General features: G+C 42.0%; 1 protein-coding gene and 1 long non-coding RNA gene across 2 annotated transcripts in view; one reads left to right on the top strand and one right to left on the bottom strand.

Annotated features, from left to right (window-relative positions):
• Window positions 1–301: 301 nt before the first annotated feature.
• Window positions 302–4,887, bottom strand: LOC310673500. Its single transcript, XR_014509080.1, has 2 exons — window positions 4,627–4,887; window positions 302–467 (listed from the first exon to the last, which is right to left on the bottom strand). It is a non-coding gene; the product is annotated as an uncharacterized lncRNA (long non-coding RNA).
• Window positions 4,888–6,353: 1,466 nt separating this feature from the next.
• The window catches only part of MCPH1 (microcephalin 1), a 108,462-nt gene continuing 95,160 nt past the window's right edge, over window positions 6,354–19,655 (top strand). The window contains exons 1-7 of the mRNA XM_083432317.1: window positions 6,354–6,479; window positions 8,165–8,256; window positions 8,553–8,671; window positions 14,227–14,311; window positions 15,045–15,159; window positions 17,566–17,706; window positions 18,633–19,583. Of these exons, the coding sequence (XP_083288443.1) occupies window positions 6,431–6,479; window positions 8,165–8,256; window positions 8,553–8,671; window positions 14,227–14,311; window positions 15,045–15,159; window positions 17,566–17,706; window positions 18,633–19,583 (1,552 nt within the window). The 5' untranslated portion in view covers window positions 6,354–6,430. The remainder of the gene's footprint in view (window positions 6,480–8,164; window positions 8,257–8,552; window positions 8,672–14,226; window positions 14,312–15,044; window positions 15,160–17,565; window positions 17,707–18,632; window positions 19,584–19,655) is intronic.

The following is a 19,655-nucleotide window of genomic DNA, read 5'->3' on the forward strand; positions in this document are numbered from 1 at the left end:
TAGAAGGTTCCCCTCAGCAGAATTGCAGTGCCACGGAAGAAAGGAGAAAGCTGGAAAACCCTGTTGTAGACAGAGCTCAGCTCAAACTCCTTTGCATCCACAACTTCATCAAATTAAGACCTGGGTTACTTCCAGACAAACTGTTCATTGAGCATTCGTCTTGATTTAATGTCACCAACAGCAGGAAGGTTATAAGTTATTATGGGACATTCATTCTGATTTTTATTTTTATTTTTTGCAGAGAGGTTATTACAATATCATGACAAGCAATTGTTAACTCATTACTTTCCTTTCTGGGGGGAAATCAATTTCTTTTTCTTGGTGGGGGTGGGGAGGACGTTGAATTTGTTGTGCAAGAGGGTCATATCCATTTGAATAACGCAGTCTGCTCTTGTCTTAATTGTTGGCCACCTGGATTCAGTACAAAGAACAGCTGCTGATATTCCTGATTGTAGAGTGTAATGGTTCTAGGGGTTGCTCATGCGTAAGTTGCCGTTACTCCTGGCTAGGTTGCCTGGTTGAACCCTTTCTGTCAGGACAGCCTCAAGATCCGTGGCTGCCTCAGTTGCTGGCAGAATCCGTCAGTGGGCGTTTCTTAAACCGCTTCCAACATAGAAGCTGTTTGACGCCCAGTCTCCTCCCCCTTTGCCTGCGCGGAAGTTTTCTGCGCAAAGTGGGTGTGGGCAACGGAGTACTCGTGCCCTCTCCGCTGGTCTCCTGCGAAGAGTCCTGGAGCCACCTCTCCGATTCCTCCATCTGCCCCCCTTCTCCACTGATGTTACGCTGATTTCCTTCCCCAGCGGATGGGCTACCTCTCCTCCTACTTGGACCCTCTCCACCATCATCCTGGAGCCTCCTCTCCGCCTCCCGCTCCGATGGCAGTTCCCTGACATAGAGAGTACAGCTTCTGAAACAAAATATTCTGCAGTTTCCAAAACTTTAATGAAGTTCGAATCAAAGCCTCAGAGTTCAACACCATATAGAGCATTTTTGTAAGCACTTTGCTACCAAATATATTTGGGGCAGGTTCAATCAACTTTCCTTTCTTATTGTCGTAGAACTTCATCAGTGTCCCTTTGGTTTTCTGTGGTTTGACTTCCACTGTCTCCATATCTTCAATTCTATGAGGCTATGATTCTATGATACTTCCAAGAGATGGTTTCATGAAAGACGATACCCAGGTATCTAAATAAGCAAATTTGTTTAATAGCCTGCTGATCCAAGCACCATTTATACCTAGGACTGTGTCTGCCACAAATCACAATCTTCATTTTAGAGTAATTTATAGATAGGCTTTCCTGTTTACAGTAGGTGCTGAAAACCTCCAAGAGGTTTTTGAGGCCCAATTGGGAAAGAGAGAGGAGCACTAAATCATCTGCATCCATCAAGACTTAGATTTTCCTGTTCCTTATTACTGGAGTGGAGGAGCTTGTGTTGGCTAAATATGGCACCAAGTCATTAATAGAAAGGTTAAAAAGAGGGGGAGCCGGAATGCAAACTTGCTTTACTCCTAGCAACATTTTAAAAGTGTCAGTCATACCACCATTTAAACCTACTCTGACCCTCATAAGTCTGCAGTTGATGTTGGCAATTTGAATTTCCCCCCACGGTCTATGTTTTAACGCAGCATAAAGATTGTTCTGAATGTTCTTAGTATATTTTCTTATACTATGATTCAGAGCAAAACACTGATCAATGGTACTGTGTCATCCTCTGAACCCTACTTGTTGTTACAGTGGTACCTCGGGTTAAGTACTTAATTCGTTCCAGAGGTCCATTCTTAACCTGAAACTGTTCTTAACCTGAAGCACCACTTTAGCTAATGGGGCCTCCTGCTGGTGCCGCGCCACCGGAGCACAATTTCTGTTCTCATCCTGAAGCAAAGTTCTTAACCTGAAGCACTATTTCTGGGTTAGCAGAGTCTGTAACCTGAAGTGTATGTAACCTGAAGCGTATGTAACCCGAGGTACCACTGTACTTTGCAACCAGTCTGATAATTTTTGAAAGGGATACCATGCATATAGCTTTGAGATGTCTAACAAGCTAATTGGCCTATGGTTTTGTAGATCATTCATATCCCCTTTCTTATAAATCAGGAATATGATACTCATTTTCCACCCAGAGGCTATTTGGTCCATGGCTAAACAGTCATGATATGAAAACACACACATATCCCCTTAATTAATTCTATGGCAGGTTTTGTGTGTATGTTTCAAAAAAGCAGTGAATATTTTAAAACTCTTTTTATTATAATATCACTCTTATATTTAACTCACTCAAAGTATGTGGGATTCTAACACATCCAATTATGCTCATTGTTCTATGCTACAGTATGATGTTGTTACCCCACCACCCCTTCCTGGGTATTCTTTAGAAAATAAGACAGCCAATGATTGATAATTTCAAGACTGGGGACACAGCTATACAGCTGCAAATAAAACGTTCTAAGTGTATTGTGAAGTGCATTCTACAAATCTGACATTAGATGGCTATGGTGAGCTATGGCAAATTCAATACAGTTTTCAAAACATTTTTTTAAAAAAAGCATTTTCGCAATGTATTTTTTAAAAAAATATATATGTGTAGATTCCACCAGTGTTTGATCAAAGTGCAGGATAACACATACCCACCAGAATCATTTTTGGAAAACGTTATTTTTACGGCTTCTTGTGGGGCAACCGATGAGATATAAATGCAATAAATTCATTCCTTAATAAGAAAGGAATTACTATTTCCCATGCAAAATTCTATTGCCCAAAATATCTATTACTGACTTAAAGGAAAGTAGCTCAGCACTTGACTGTCATATAACCCATTTCTATTGCACCAAGTACATTGCAGATATTTCACAGTGGAACACTTTTACCAGAGGCCAGAACACAGACTATCAAGATCAGTATGGGAAGCAATTTAGATAAATTTCCAGTCCAGCTACAAGCAAGGATGACTCATACTTTGTATGGAATTTAGCCCTGCTCTCACTCTTATTATGGGATTTATTTCTGGGAGGTTAGCATTAGAGTTCTTCCCTTCAAAATGGTATCTCTCCCCTGTCATTCTCTCCCCTGTCATTTTGACTCTTAGGGAAATGCTATGCCAAAGAGGTGTATTTTTACAGTGTGACCTAGTGGTGGCGAGGCGATGACATTATCTTATTATCAACATCCCCAAGTACTCGAAAATAAACCCGCTGCTGAGTCAAATCCACAAGGGGCGATTTGTTAAATTACAGGACACCAAGAGTGAATAAAATTGAAGGCACTGAATCAGAAGAGGCATAAATACCGTGTGTCCTGTTTTTTTTTCTGGAACCATTGCCATAAAAAGTCTCATAGCACAAGTATGGTCCTTTACATTTTAAAAAGATTGCCATGTGCTGATTTAAAATATTGATGATACTTATTCATTGCCATTTAGAGCTAGGGTCAAATGTTGCAATTGGTACGGTTGATGCAAGGGTACCCAGCCCTGGAGACTGCCTGAGAACTAAGCTATTTATGAACTCTTTAGGGTGAGCCACACAATTCATAAGCTGTGTTGCCAGTCAACACTTGGGATCATTATAGGTACACACGCACCTGGCAGGTTTATGCAACATCTTTTTGACCACACGTGGTAGGCAGACATTATATTCTTTCGGAAGAAAACCTTCTCGATCCTACAAGATGGAAGAGACAAATATCCATTTCCCACTTGATTTTTCTATTTTGTAAGTGACTTTACACTATCCCGTTTATTGATAACATCCACAAGAGGAACTATGAAGCAACAGTTGGGATACTACATTATTGGCAGTCCCCATATGAGCATTACATACTTGCATTAAAATTAGATGGATAAATAAAATATCTTCAGGAACGGATGCTAGATGCTTTTGCAGGAGAATTTTAAAAAGTACTTGCAATTCTTGCACTATAGTGCCATCTACTGTGCCGAACCTTGTTTTAAAATGGCTAGAAATTACTCTTGCCGCAACATGGTACTCAGCTTGCATAAATATGCCTCTTATATCTGCCATTTCTTTCACTTTGCCTAAACCAAATGTGAATCTGCTGAACTGTGCATTTTCAGAGTTTCCAGCATTGTCTAACATTCCAATGTGTGATTCTACCACTTATTCCGAGAGCTTAGAATAGGATATTAACAGATATACTGGGCTAACATGATGTTGTGCCAGTGTTGTTAGATGTTATGAACATAGCTGTCAAGCGTCCCTTATTTGGTGGGAAACTCCCTTATCCCAGCACCGTGTCCCGCTGCTGTCCTGGATTGATGATATCCTGTAAATTTCCCGGGTTTCAAAGGAAGCAGCTCCTCTCCCTCCCTCCCTGCCGGCCAGGGAGGAGGGAGGCTCCAACTGTGTTGCTTGGCTGCGTTGCTCACCCAATAAGGAGTCTAAGAACGAATGGGGGGTGGAGCTTGCATGCCTTGTGCCGATCAAATCGGCCGCGTTGCCTGGAGACTCGCCTTTGCTCAGAGCTTCCCAGCGGAGAGGTGACGGTGGTTTTCCTTGCTGCATCCCCTTTGCCGGGTTGCTGCGCTGTGGGAACCACCGCTTGAGGCTTCGTTTGGCTGCTGGCTGGGCTTTCTGCCTTTGGCTCGGAGGGGCTCAGAAGTTGAACATACCTGTGCTCGGAATCGGATGGATATGTCATCAACAGCCCATTCACCCTTGCCGGGGAAAAGGTCTCTCTGGAGCGTGGGCACATGGCGGGGGGGGGAGGAAATTCCATATTTTGGCTGCTGATCCCTTATTTTCGAGGCTGCTGGTCCCTTATTTTCAAATCTGTAAGTTGACAGCTATGGTTATGAAAGCTCCCTTTGGGCATGCACAACCTCCTTCAACACCTGCTGGGTTTATAATTTGCCTAATATGGTAAGGTTACCGGATTCAGTGTGGTGTAGTGGTTAAGAGTGGTAGTCTCGTAATCTGGGGAACCGGGTTCGCGTCTCCGCTCCTCCACATGCAGCTGCTGGGTGGCCTTGGGCCAGTCACACTTCTCTGAAGTCTCTCAGCCCCACTCACCTCACAGAGTGTTTGTTGTGGGGGAGGAAGGGAAAGGAGAATGTTAGCCGCTTTGAGACTCCTTAAAGGGAGTGAAAGGCGGGATATCAAATCCAAACTCCTCTTCTTCTTCTTCTTCTTCTTCTTCTTCTTCTTCTTTTCAACGAATCCGGGAACACTTTTCAACTTTGGTTGATGGAGACGGATTTTGTCAGGGGACTGATTTGTAAATCTGGGGACTTTCCCCTGGAAACAGGGACGTTTGTTAACCTTATAATATGGCAGTGTGTCTTGACACCAAGGCACCCGCATCACATTTTAAGAAGCAAAGGAAGGAAAGGCACCTGACATAAGACCCTGGAAGAGCTGTTGCCAGCTAATTTTAAAATATACAACACCGAACTAGGTGGGCCAATGACTCAGTATGATCGTTTCTTATATCCATAAGCTCATTTGAACAAAATAGCATTGGTATTTCCAACACCATCTTGTCTGTAAGAACATAGGGCACTGCCTTATATTGAGTTGAATCATTAGCCCATGTAGTTCTATACTGGTTCTCAGCATCACTCCCAGGTTTGAGAGCTCCGGGGATTCCAGGCACTTTGTATTCCTCAGAATGAGGGACAGTGGAGACTGCTGTGTCTGTAGGATATATGGCTTATACACACACACACACACACACACACACACACACAATCTGAGCCTACGATGGAGCGGCTCAGAGTCAACACAAGTTCTGACAACCATAGCCTTGGATTCCAGCACAGATTTCCACCTGCCACCTGCTTCTAGCTCACTAAAGGTAGAGGACCCCTGGACAGTTAAGTCCAGTAGAAGGCAACTCTGGGGTTGTGGTGCTCATCTCGCTTTCAGGACGAGGGAGCTGGCGTTTGCCCAAGAGAGTGGTGCCCTAAGCTATTAGCTTGTTTAGCTTATACGTAACTCCGGCGCTGCCTATTAAAACAAACGAACAGACACACACACACATCATTGACCGCAGTCAACGTCTGGCTTTCCCTGCAGCTCAAAACCGGGGAGAAAAGAAAGCAAAAGCAACCCCCAAAACAAACGCAATACACCACCCATGGTGGGAACGTCTCCAAAACGTGACCTAAGCTTTTGTAAGAGCTCCCTGACTTCCATTGCTTTTCGCTCTCCCTGAACGATAGTAGCAGGAAGAAGGCGGGGAGCGGGGCAGGGGAGGGGACCCCGCTTTAGAACTTTCCCCGTACTTTATGACGCTCATAGTGGGAAACCCCACGCCCACTTTTCTCTATGGTTTTCGTGAAGCAAGAGCGGGACCGGAAGAGAGAGTGGGAGGGAGGGAACCGGAAAAGAGGGACGAGAGAAAGGCATGCTCAGTGCGCATGCCCCTTCAGCCGACGGCGGTTTCATTTGAACGGCACCGTTGCTCCCTTCCTCATGGAGCTCACCGACGTCCCGCCGCGTTGTGCCCGGCCTGTCTTGACAGGTAGCGGCCCAGCGGAGAGGCGGCCTCTTGTCAGGCCTCCCAGTGGGGATGGGGAGCCTCTGGAGTGCTTTCCCCACGTGTGCGGGGCTTTTTGTCGGCTTGGACTGGCGACGGGGAGGTGGGGGGCGCCCTCAGGCAGAATACTTTTTCCAGCTTGGGGCGAAAGCTGGGCCTACGAAGGAGGCAGACGCGCGGGGGTTGCTGCTTTTTCTCTCCCCCTCGCGGTCGCCCACCCGCTTCTTCCTAAGGCATGTGCGTGAAGTTAACCCTTGGGGGCTCACTAGAAATGTTGGGGGGGCGGGAGCCTCCAGATCAAGGTCAGGAGCCCCTCTCCGTTCAGCCCCCCCCCCCCCGCTCGTTTTCCATGGTTGACTGTATAATGTAACAGACCGCATGCTGTGTACCCAGTTTCTTAAAAGTAAAGGGACCCCTAACCATTAGGTCCAGTCGTGACTGGGGTTGCGGCGCTCATCTCGCTTTATTGGCTGAGGGGGCCGGCGTACAGCTTCCGGGTCATGTGGCCAGCATGACTAAGCTGCTTCTGGCGAACCAGAGCAGCGCACGGAAACACCGTTTACCTTCCCGCCGTTTACCTTCCCTATTTATCTACTTGCACTTTGAGGTGCTTTCGAACTGCTAGGTTGGCAGGAGCAGAGACCGAACAACGGGAACTCACCCCGTCATGGGGATTCAAACCACCGACCTTCTGATTGGCAAGTCCTAGGCTCTGTGGTTTAACCCACAGCGCCACCCGCGTCCCTACCCAGTTTCTTAAGGGCTTAAAAATAATAAATTCCCATTTTAAACAGTACTGAATACAGCCATACCTCGCGTTACAGACGCTTCAGGTTGTGCATTTTCAGGTTACGGACACACTGAAACCCAGAACTACCGGAATGGGTTACATCCGGGATTCACGCATTCACACAAGTGTTAAATCGCGTTTTGTGCATGTGCAGAAGCGCCGAATCGCAACCCGCATGTGCGCAGACACAGCGCTGCGGGTTGTGGACATCCTTCCACACGGATCACGTTCGCAACCTGAGCATCCACTGTATACCTTCCTTTTTGTACAATGTTGATACTTCCTTAATGGTGGTGGTGGTGGTGATTTATTAAATTTCTATACAGCCCAGTATCGGAACAACAAGCTAACCCCCCCCCCCCCCAATGCATAGTAACAAACTATGCACACACACACACCCCGGTTTAAAAGGCACTTATATAACCAGTCAAAGGCCTAATTGCAGTGTCCTGGGCTGCCCAGATGACAAGGCCCCCCACTGGCCTCACTGATGTGGTTAAAAGGAAAGCAGAGCAATGCATTTGGCGGCAGCTTGGCTGTAGGAGTTGCCAGAAGGAGGCATACAAGATGCCATGCAACCATCTTAGGCACTCCTCTGGATTTGCGTTGGGTTTACTCCTTAGTCTTCTCTCAAGGATGCCCCACAAGGCAGCGAGTAAGAACAACTATATGCATATGATGTAAAGCAGGAATTAACTGATGTAATTCTATGGAAATAATTGAGACACTGCACCCTAAAAGTGGCAATCCAAAGATTATTCAACATTTCGTACTATTTAGACAGGAGTGCCTGGCGTGCTCTGGTCCATGGGGTCACAAAGAGTCGGACACGACTAAACAACAACTATTTGGATCTTTCTCTTTTTTTATTCCTTTATAGGTGTTGTAGCCTATGTTGAAGTATGGTCATCCAGCAGAACAGAAAACTACTCTAAAAGTTTTACTCAACAACTTATTGATATGGGAGCAAAAGTAAGTTATTCTTTTTTGAAGAAAGCAGAATTGGTTACACGTTGTAACAATTGTTGCTACCTAAGAATAACAATGAATTTAACCACACTCCCCTGTGTGTTGGACTGTGGCCAAGGTGTATAGCAAAGCGCTTTAGAATTAATCAGCTTGTTTTTCTGCCTAAATCAAATATGTTAATAATTGACACATTTTTAAAAACAGCAAATTATTTGCTTACCTAGTAAAGTGGTGCGTCATAATGTATTGCTTTTCAGTACAACTTACAGGGAGATACTTTATGTTCTTATGTTCTATAGGTTTCTAAGACTTTGAACAAGCAAGTGACTCACGTAATCTTTAAAGAAGGACTCTCCTCCACATGGAATAGAGCTCAGAAGGCTGGGATAAAACTAGTATCAGTGCTTTGGGTTGAAAAGTAAGTACTGCCAGTATCTGTAGACTGCTTTTCACCATAGATGAAAGCAATTTGAAGAACAATCAGTAAAACAGTTATTCAGCCATATAATGTGGCATTTAAAGCAAACAAAAAACATGGGTTAAAAAAAACCATAAATTTCCTAGTTAAGTATAATGCAACACACTTAAAATGTCAACAGAAGACCTCCTGGTTAGATCGGATAAAGGTTGGAAGATTAGAACATATGAAGATTTAAAAGATAGGTTAGTAAGTTGGTTACAATTCCATCAAATAAATGCTCTATGGAACGAACATAAAAGATAGGAATAAATGAGAAAAAAATCGAAATTTCAGGTGGAAATAGTAGAAGGAAATACCAAACTTTTATCCAAAATGTACGATCAACTATTGGAATGGGATACCAAAGATGAGGAGGTGAAGGAGGTTATGATTAAATGGGCTATAGACTTGGGATATAACCTAGAATACGACAGATGGGTACAACTTTGGAAAATAGATATGAAATTTACAGCATGTGTGGGGCTCCGAGAGAATATGGAAAAAATGATGTATCGTTGGTACATCACTCCAGTAAAATTGGAAAAAATGTATAAGACTGGGGACAGGAAATGCTGGAAGTGTAAAATAAAAGAGGGTGATTTCTACCATATGTGGTGGACTTGTGTAGAGGTGAAAAGGTTCTAGGGACTTACTTATGAGGAACTAAAAAAGATCTTGAAATACACTTTTCCCAAGAAACCTGAAGCTTTTTTGTTAGGCATGGTCGGTGAGGAAATTAAAAAAGAGGATAAGACAATGTTCCAGTATGCAATGGTAGCATCCAGAATACTGTTGGCGCAGAACTGGAAAACCACCAATATTCCAACAATTAAAGAATGGCAGATTAAAGTATTTGAATATATAGAATTAGCTAAGATGACACAAAGAATCAGGCATCAAAAAAGTAAAAAATTTATTAATGATTGGAATAAATTCTTAACATATACAGAAACAAATTTAGGTAATATTAAAATTACAGTAGGTGATACATAAAATCTGTGAAGCTGAGATACAGAGAGAGAATGGAGACCGCTGAAAGATAGGATGGTTAAATAACCTAGACCGAGATGAAGGGAAGTACTTTTTCTTTTTCACCTTCCCCCCCCCTTTTTTTGACACTACTTGTATGTTATGATCTCTTTTTGGATTTTTTATGATTTATGTATGATTTGTTTGAAAACTCAATAAAAAATTTATTAAAAAAAAAAAATGTCAACAGAATAGAAAGGTCTTCAAGTGCCTGAAGTTCAGCAGGCTGCAAGGTATACCTGATCTCAGCTGAGAGGGAGTTTCTCAGAGTTGGGCCCGCACTGCTGTGACTCCTAGTGGCTGCAAGGAATGTGTTGGAGACATGGATGACCACAAAGAGTGACTCCCTTGAAGACCTCAGTGATCTGGCCAGGGATATAAGAGATCAGGTGGTTTTTAAGGTATCCTGGACCCGAGTTGTTAATGGCCTTGTAAATTAATACAGTTAACCTTGAACTTAGCCCAGTAATATATTGGCAGCCAGTGCAAGCTTTTAAGGAAGGGAGTTATGGGCTGCTGGTAGTTTGTGCCCACCAACAGTCTACCTTGAGTAAAAATTAGTTGAATACAACCAAGTCTTGAGGTTACCAATGCATGAATCACCATGGCCTGGCAATCCCTGTCCTGGAAAAGCCAAAGTTGGCATATCAGCTATAGCTGAAAAAAGGCAGCCCTACCCATTGAGACTGCTGTAGCACAAGTAACAGAGATGGGTACAGGAACACCTCCAAACAATGAACCTTTTGTTTCAGAGGCAACTGGCCAATCTCCAGGGTATGAAGGGGGAAATACTGAAAGCAGAATGCTAGTAGCATCAGTGTGGTTGTCAAAAAATGCAGTATGTAGTTGCATATTTGAATAAAATGGTGGCAAGCAACAACTGCTGGCGACAATTATGCAAGATCCAAGGCTGAGCCTCTCAAAGGAGGCACACATTGGGGAGAACTCATAGCTCAGAAGTAGTACATGTGTGTCGCTTGCAAAAGGTCCCAAGTTCAATCCTTAGCATTGCCAGTTAACAGCATATTGGATACCACAGCTAGGGAAGACCTTGGAGAGCCACTACCAATCAGAGTAGTAGACAATACTGGGCTAGATGGCCGAATCGTCCCGTGACAGAAGTATATATGTAGGTATCAAGTATTTTTTCTTAAACAAAATGTTTAAGAAGAAGATAAATGGTACAGTGAAATTCAATGTAAACTACAAGTGTGTGTGTCTGTGTGCGCACATGCGCATAAAATAAGGATTTCATTTTTGTAATCTTTAGAGACATAAGCCTGACATGGGCACAGGATATGTCAAAAGGATGGGGGGGGAAAGTAAAGTATAATGATTTTTTATTTGGTGTTTTAGAAACAAGTGTATTCAATTTACCCAATTCTTAAGTGGGTTATCTTGTTCTTTATCTGTGCAGGCTGTTGACTTTGATAGCTAATCTTGCTTTAATTATTTTTATGTTTCAAAATTTATGTGTGATAGCCAAAGAATTCTTCATTAATGCTTCAGGTGTATTGAGTTTCCGGAAAAGAACAAGAAAAAACAAGGAATGTCAAAATTAGCTGTCTGTAGTATTTGCTTAGATCAGCTGAGCATTAAAATTTAATTTTGTGGCGCACCAATGCAATCTGTCAAATGTTTTCCTGACTTTATATATTTTCAACTTCATTAGTAAAATATACCAGATGTCTGGGGTATATTTATAATGTGTATGCTTTACAACTGTAAGATCACTAGGTGTCACTAGAAGTGCATTGTTCAGCTACTTAATTTTTTTGTTGTTGCTGTTATCTCATAGTTTTGTAATCTGAATTTTATATCAAGAGATTGCAAATCAGGGATTTTCAAACTTCCTACCTGAAGGGGAACACTTTTCTGTGTTAACTTCTTTGTTGTGGGACACCCCTGTTGCAGAGTGTTCTGTGGCGTAGTTGAAGATGTGCTCTCAGTTCTCTCAGGGCAGTGAATGAGCTTGTTTATTTATAAAGTTATCTGATTACCTAATCAACAAAAGTTTTATGGGAAGTTCATAACAGGTTCTGACATAATTGAAACATGAAAATATTAGAATGTTAATTGAAACACTGTTGCCTTGGAGAACTGATGCTATTTGAGAACAACCCAGCAGTAACCTGCAGTTTAGATCCCTTCAGGATCAGCCCTCCCAGTAGCCCCTTTCATTTCTGTTTTGCTGCGGCAATACAAAAACTGGGTGGGATTAAACTAAGAAGCCCTGTCGGCAGAAGTCCTATGCAAGAACTTTGACTTTCATAATGGGGCTTTTCCCTCTCCTCCCTCCAAAATTGGCTTGGGTGGGGGTTCAGGAGAACTCCCAGCACAGTGTGCAAGGGGAGGAGGAGGAGGAGTATTGTTTCCCCTGGCAAGCCTAAATGCTTGCTGTGATGGAATGACAGCCTTAGTGCAATGCTGAATTCCTGTGGATGCTTAATGTTTAACAATAATAAACTAACAGTTTAGTATTGCTCAACTCTAAACATTACGGTACTTGCTTCTGTGGTAAAGCAGCACAGGTATTCTGCAAGGCCATTTCACTATAGAAAGATCCAACATCAGATGGTACTAGAAAGCCACAGCAGCGAAATCAGGAAGAGGTTGATGCCCTAGGGGTGGCAGTGATAGCTGCTGGTCTGTCTTAAGAGGCAGGATATTTGCCTTGAACCTGGAAGGGCCCACAACAAAACATTACAGTTGTGAAGTGCTCGTATTCAGAGATCCAGCCAAGATCTTCCCCAAAAGAAGTTATTCAACATGTTCTGTCTTCACTGAGCTACTTTGAGCTTCATTGAGCTACTTTGAGATCTCTCCCACTAAAATATTCCTTGTACGTATACAAAGCTTAGAATTTTTCCAAGCATCTTGACACCACCCCCTTTAGTGCAGTTTCACCTATAGTGTCTAAAGAAGAATAGACATTCGGAAAATGAGTTTGTTGGTAACGTGATTATATGATGAGTAAAGTTTGGCAATGGAGGACAGTTCTTTCTAAATATTTTCTAAATAGACTCTAAATATTTTCTAAATAGACTTTAGAAAAACCCTAATTTTTTGGAGTGCAGATTGGACAATAGTGCTGCAGTGTAACATAGTAACAGTTTAAGCCCGTTATTAGAAAACTGGCAGTTCAGATGCTCTGTGAAGAGTTCACATCATTCATCACACAAAATTCAGGTCATAAACTCTTAGATACTGAAAATTTATACCTGCTTTGGGTGAGAAATATTGACCCTGTGTGTTCTTAGAAAATACTTGTCAAGACCATTTGATCCATAATGAAATGCTTACACTGAAAACACTTTCATGTGAAAATTAGCTTTTTGCACTTGCACAGATCATAGCTTGTAATTTATATATAAAAAGTCCATAATCTCTGAAGCTTCTGTAACAGATCTATGGATTCCTAGGAAAGGCTGTAGATAAAGGCATAGTGGCTGGGAAGAAATGTATCTGTTAGACCGCATTGCAAATATTTTGTTTTGCTTTCTGTTACTGCCTGCTGTGTGTGGATTTTCAAATTTGTCTTGGTTGGTTTGACTAGATTAGGCATGACATAAAGGATTGAAACTTTTTGGCATGCTCACAGATAGGGAAGCTACAGCCATGCATGTTAGCAAGAGGTTAGCCGGGCAATTTTATGTTCCTGAGTTTTCAGGACTGAAGAAATGACTGATAAAAGTGTAAGTATTAGAAATAGTGTATGTTCTCTCATTGAAATTCCAGTGCTTGTGGTTTCAAAAGAGTAGGAGAGACCAAGGATGCTCACTTTGAACATAAAACAGAGTGACTGACATTTAAGCCTTGCCAGAAGGGCTTTGTCTTGAACTCTGGGTGCCAGCAAAACTAAGGAATGTGACCCCTGTCCTTCCTATCCGTGCCTAAATTACTAGTTTATTTACAGCTTTGTGCTCTATCTTCATTCTAATGAATATAAATAGAAATTGTAGCATATTAAACATCCCTTTTACAAGCAAGCGAGTGGTTCATATGGTGATCTGAGCTTTCTAGAAAAAAAATACAACTCTAAGAGATTTTAGATATGATGGAAGAAACAGATGAGAAGTAGACTATAGAATAGTAGAGTTGGAAGAGATCCAAAGGGTCATCTAGTTGAATGCAGGAATCACAGCTAAATAATCCCTGACAGATGGGCATCTTAACCTCTATTTAGAAAACTCCAGTAAAGGAGAATCCATCACCTTCTGAGGTTCGACCCTTACCCTTTTGAGCAAGATACCCTCTAGGGCAGGCAGATGCAAACTCCGGCCCTTCAGATGTTTGGGACTACAACTCCCATCATCCCTGACCACTGGCCCTGTTAGCTAGGCATGATGGGAATTGTAGTCCCAAACACCTGGAGGGCCGGAGTTTGCCTATGCCTGCTCTAGGGGTTGTGGCCAGTTGTGGCTTTGCAACCAAATTTTACACTAAAGATATATATGAATTCATTTTTGTTTTGTTTTGCTCAGATGCCGAGAAGCTGGAGCACATGTTGATGAGTCACTGTATCCTGCAATAAATACTAATGAAGGGTTACCTCAATTTTTTAAAAAGGTGTGTGTATAGCTTCCTAATGGTCTTGAATGTAACCTTTAATTTTTATTTCAAATTGATCCTAATTAATCTTTGGTCCTCTGAAAGTTATCAGTGGGTTGAATGCTTAAAATTTAGCACAGGTGTTCCAAAGTCCAACTTACCTATAAGTGACCTGCAGTTCAGGTAGTGGTGTTTACTAACATTCTAGCCTTGCACCCTGAGAAAATTATCTGGTAATGTTTGTTATTAACATTGCAGTTATCAGCTGCCCCCCTCAACCTTCCTTTTGCCTCCATAAATTTATGGTGGGTCACTCAACTTCTCATATGAAGCCAAAATGTCTGTAGCCTGTTTTGTTTTTGTTTTTTGGTTTTTTTTTAATTATTATTATTATAGGTCAGTATGGGATGTGCAAAACCCACCCTTTGGAGTGTTTCAGTTTATCTTACTCAGCAGGCTTTATGTAGATTTCCAAGAGAGTATCTCCTTAAAATAAAATAAAAAAGCTGCTCATGCAGCGTTCCTGCAATTTTGAAATTGCGTACTTATAGGAGGAAACCAGTGCACACATGCTGACAAGACTGCTAGATATGGGTAGGAATGTTTTGGCGGCTGTGCTGTGGCTTGGTGGAAATATATTATACCTTATATACGGTATTTCTATCTTCCAATGTCCTGTGAGAAATGTGAAAGAAGTATTACTTCTTAGATTTATGAACGCTTTAAATATTTTGTTGTTGTTGTTTCATAGCACAAATGCATGCAGCCCAAAGATGTTGTTAGAAAAGCTCCGGAAAATGACAGGAGACTGCAAAAAAGGATCGATGTTCTGACTAAAGAGTTAGCTATGCAAAAAGCAGCGACAGGCAAGTATAAAACCTGTTCTAATGCACTAAAAAGGAATACTGGGATTTTCCAAAACTTGAGGATAGAGGATAGTCTTAAGGAATGGTTTTTCAATTGTATTTGAAACTAATATCAAGAAGTGGAGGCCCCTGTGAAATTTGTATGGTCAGATAAACCATGAGAAGGGAGAAGGCAAATGTCTTCCTTCACTATTTTGTTACTCTTTCTTGTCTTTCCCTACTGATTGATCATTTGTGGAAGAAAGAGGAACAGGAGCAAATAAATTTTCCACAAACTTGTTTCTCTACAACTTTCTCAAATTCTCCCCAATGGCCAGTTAAAGGAGGGATTTAGGGTCAATGTGCTCTGAATCCTTTGATTTCCCACTCTGCAGTCTCTGGTTAGAAAGGTGAAACTCAGGTGTGCTCAGCCGTCATAGGTAGTTCTAGTCTCTGTTCTGGGCCAGCCTCCTCTGCACTTCTCTCTTTGGCTGGATATATTTCTGTGTCCAGGGTAGCTGTCTACCAGCTCCATCTGGTACACAGGCTGAGACCCTACCTGCCCACAGACTGTCTCACCAGAGTGGTGCATGCTCTTGTTATCTCCCGCTTGGACTACTGCCATGCGCTCTACGTGGGGCTACCTTTGAAGGTGATCCGGAAACTACACCTAATCCAGAATGTGGAAGCTAGACCGATGACTGGGAGTGGCCTCCAAGATCATATAACACCGGTCCTGAAAGACGTACATTGACTCCCAGTATGTTTCCAAGCACAAGTCAAAGTCTTGGTGCTGACCTTTAAAGCCCTAAACAGCCTCAGACCAGTATAACTGAAGGAGCGTCTCCAACCCCATTGTTTAGCCTGAGGTCCATATCTGAAGGCCTTCTGGTAGTTCCCTCCCTGCGAGAAGTGAGGTTACAGAGAACAAGGCAGAGGGCCTTTTTGGTAGTGGTGCCTGCCCTGTGGAACGCCCTCCCATCAGATGTCAAGGAAATAAACAACTATCTGACTTAGAACTATCTGTTTAGGGAAGTTTTTATGTCAGATGTTTTATTGTGTTTTTAATATTCTGTTGGGAGCTGCCCAGAGTGGCTGGGGAAACCTAACCAGATGGGTGGGGTAGAAATGAATTATTACTATTATTGCTATTATTTCCTGGAATCAGTAAGCTACAATAAAGTATATGTGCTTCACCCACCTTCAGAACCACCTTTGAGCAAGAAAGGGAGCAGTTTTTGACAGACACTCCACAGTTTTTCAATAATGAGACCCAGATAGCCAACCTTCCTCACCACTACCTATGTTAGACATTCAGCCTTTCCATACTGTGGAATTCTATAGGATATTATAAATCAGATAACTTACGTTCGCAATAATATTTTCTGTTAAGGTTTCTCCAGAATTAGTGCCTTTTTAAAAAGACTGGTGTAGGCCTTCATCTAGCAGCAGCAATCTATATATAGAAATAGTTTTCCTTGCATGGATTAGCTGCAGCACAAATGCCAAAGTTAGCTACACATAATAGGGAAATCTGCATCCAGCACCTAGCTTCCATGTGCATTTTCTCCCTCTCTCCCCCCCTGCTTCAGGTTAAGAACAGTTTCAGGTTAAGTACGGACCTCCGGAACGAATTAAGTATTTAACCCGAGGTACCACTGTAGTTTCTTTAGCAGTGACAAAAGTATTGGTAGAAGTAGATAGGACCAGGAAATAGCAGGTGAAACACCAGCCTGATCTTAATTTCCATTGTTGGGTTAACAAGTGTTGCTTATATCCTCATATCCCTATATTGTTGTGCAGGCTTCCTCAAACTCGCCCCCCCCCCAGGTGTTTTTGGCCTACAACTCCCATGATCCCTAGCTAGCAGGACCAGTGGTCAGGGATGATGGGAATTGTAGCCTCAAAACATCTGGAGGGCCAAGTTTGAGGAAGCCTGTTGTAATGCAGTAGTAGCTAATGTGAACACCTCCCTCTGTTCTTGGACTCCATCAGTTTCAGCCAGCATGGCCAATAGTGAGGGATTATAGGAATCGGAGTCCAATAACTTGTAGACAACACCACATTGACTGCCTCTGTTGTATTGTATGTGTTTGGATCTTTTATCGACTGTGACTGAATCTGTCATGTTTCAAGTTTAATCTCTTGGCCACAATAAACTGAATTGAATATTGAATTGGTTGTCCTATGGGAGGCTATAGCTGATTGGCTAGAACCATGAACCAGAGTGATACTGTTAGGAAGTGAAGATGCACTGCAGCATTCTAGTTGTGTTTCCCACTTGTTTAGATATGCTTGGAAAGTTTTTGGAAACTTGCTCAAAACCTGTAGTTATTGAAGGGATCCCTTGTATAAAATCAGCTTTTCAAAATGTTACGTTGAATATTGCCATTGAATATTGAATCCTCCTTATAATTTGCCTTTTAGAAACAGATGCACCAGTTTTGTTATTTAAGGATGATGGTTCATTAGTCTACAGCCCAGCAAGTAAAATAAAGTATCAGTGCAGTGCAATGGAGAAAAGATTAAAAGAAATGAAGGAGAAAAGAGAAAATCTTTCCCCTACTGGTATGATTTTACGTTTCTTGTGATTTGTGAAAGGGCAAAAATTATTTTACTGCTGATGTTTTCGGGCATTGTCACCATTTTGCCAGTATTTAGCCCCTGAACCAGACTATACTGCTGGAAACATACTGATATATTTTGTTATTTTGTGTAAAACACCTGAGTTTGATGTCTTAAGTTTTGCAGCTTATTCATGTTATGTTCTCTAAACCCATACATATTGAAGCCTTGTTCACTTTGCTCTTAATATAAATAAGTATGAGGAAAATTGCATTAAGTTTTAGAGAGTAAGTGTTGTGATGGGATGTGAAAGTTTTCCTAGACCCAAGAACATGCTACTTTTTTGTTCTAAGCTAGCACATTTGTATTTATTTTAATCATAAATAGACTTTTTTCTTTCCATGTTTTCTCCTTCTCTGCAATATCAAAAAGCAGAAACCAGCGGAAGTGTGGGGAATATTCTGCCTGTCAGATCTAGATTTAAGAACTCCTTTAAGCTGTTAACAATCCTTCATTGAAGACAGACAAGTCTCTCAGTAGCTTTATGACTATTAAACATTGAACACTTAACACATCCAAAATATTTAAAACTAATTTGAATTTCTAGGTAAAGGTAAAGGTACCCCTGCCCGTATGGGCCAGTCTTGCCAGACTCTAGGGTTGTGCGCCCATCTCACTCAAGAGGCCGGGGGCCAGCGCTGTCCGCAGACACTTCCAGGTCACATGGCCAACGTGACATCGCTGCTCTGGCAAGCCAGTACAGGCCATATTCACCAAACCTTGCCCACCCAACCATCAGCTGAAGTCAATGGAGATTAAAGCCTCTTTCAAAGATAACTGAATAGTGTTGTGCCGATTTCTTTGAATCGTCTTTAAGATGCTGGTTGTTTTCTGCTTTTAATGCAATGTTAATTGCTTTCTGCTTGTAGGAGAGAGCAGTGACCATTTAAACTCAAGTTTCACTAACTTATTGGGAAATTCTAAAAGCAAGAAGCTGGAAAAGGAATCTAGCAAATGTGTGCCCGAAGTTGAAGGAGCCAGAGAAGTGCTAGGCAGTTCTCCAGTTTATGCAGGTGACTCCAAACACACAACTCTGAAAGAATCTAGTGGCAAACATTTAAGAAATACATTTTGCTTGGAAGATGGCTTGCTTCCCACAATGGCGAAAGCTGAAATGTCCTCTGCAGAGAAACGCAGTGAAATGAAGGATTGCTTTACAGCTAAGACTGGAAGTCACCTTCTCCAGACAAACAATGAGTACAGACTGTCTTCGGAAAAACTGGACCACTTGGAATTTGCTGAAAGTAGCAGCAACTCTCACATAAATTCAGAAAGTGAGCTACCTTCAGTTAATCAAAGTCCTTCTCTGGTAACAACTGAATGTTCTTCCACTGGCAGAAAGCCAAGGAAACTGAGGAGGAGATCAAGTATTGGATTGACTACCTCGGGAATACGTGAGAGTGATTCTCAGAATGACTTCTTGAAATCAGTGCTCACACCCGTTAAGTGTGCTAAAGACCAAGATACTTCTTTTGAAGATTATTTTTCACCTTCTAACGGTAATAAGCATAAAAGTAGAGTTAGCCTTCCTTTTCAATGCCTGCAGAAATCACAGAGTCCTGAGCCAGTGTTGCAAGGGTTAAGTAAAACCACTGCAGTATGTAGCAAAAAGAGGAAAAGGGTGGCTGAGATTAATGAGAATGCTACAAGTAGTGACTGCATGCTGTCTGTACTCCCTTGGAGTAAAGAAAGTGAAACTTTAAAGTGCATGTCAAAAAGGACAAAAGGAGACACTGAAGAGACCCCAGACTGTCTTCCAAAGCCCACCATTCAGGAAAAAAATTCCACACCCAATATAAATAGATGCTTTCCCACAACTGGTAAGTTGCTTCAGAGAATGAACATCCAGAGGTAAAACCCTGTAAAGCTACTTAAAAGCATTTGAGAATCTT

This window comes from Podarcis tiliguerta (assembly GCF_965153285.1).
Source record: "Podarcis tiliguerta genome assembly, chromosome: 3".
Classification (NCBI taxonomy): domain Eukaryota; kingdom Metazoa; phylum Chordata; class Lepidosauria; order Squamata; family Lacertidae; genus Podarcis; species Podarcis tiliguerta.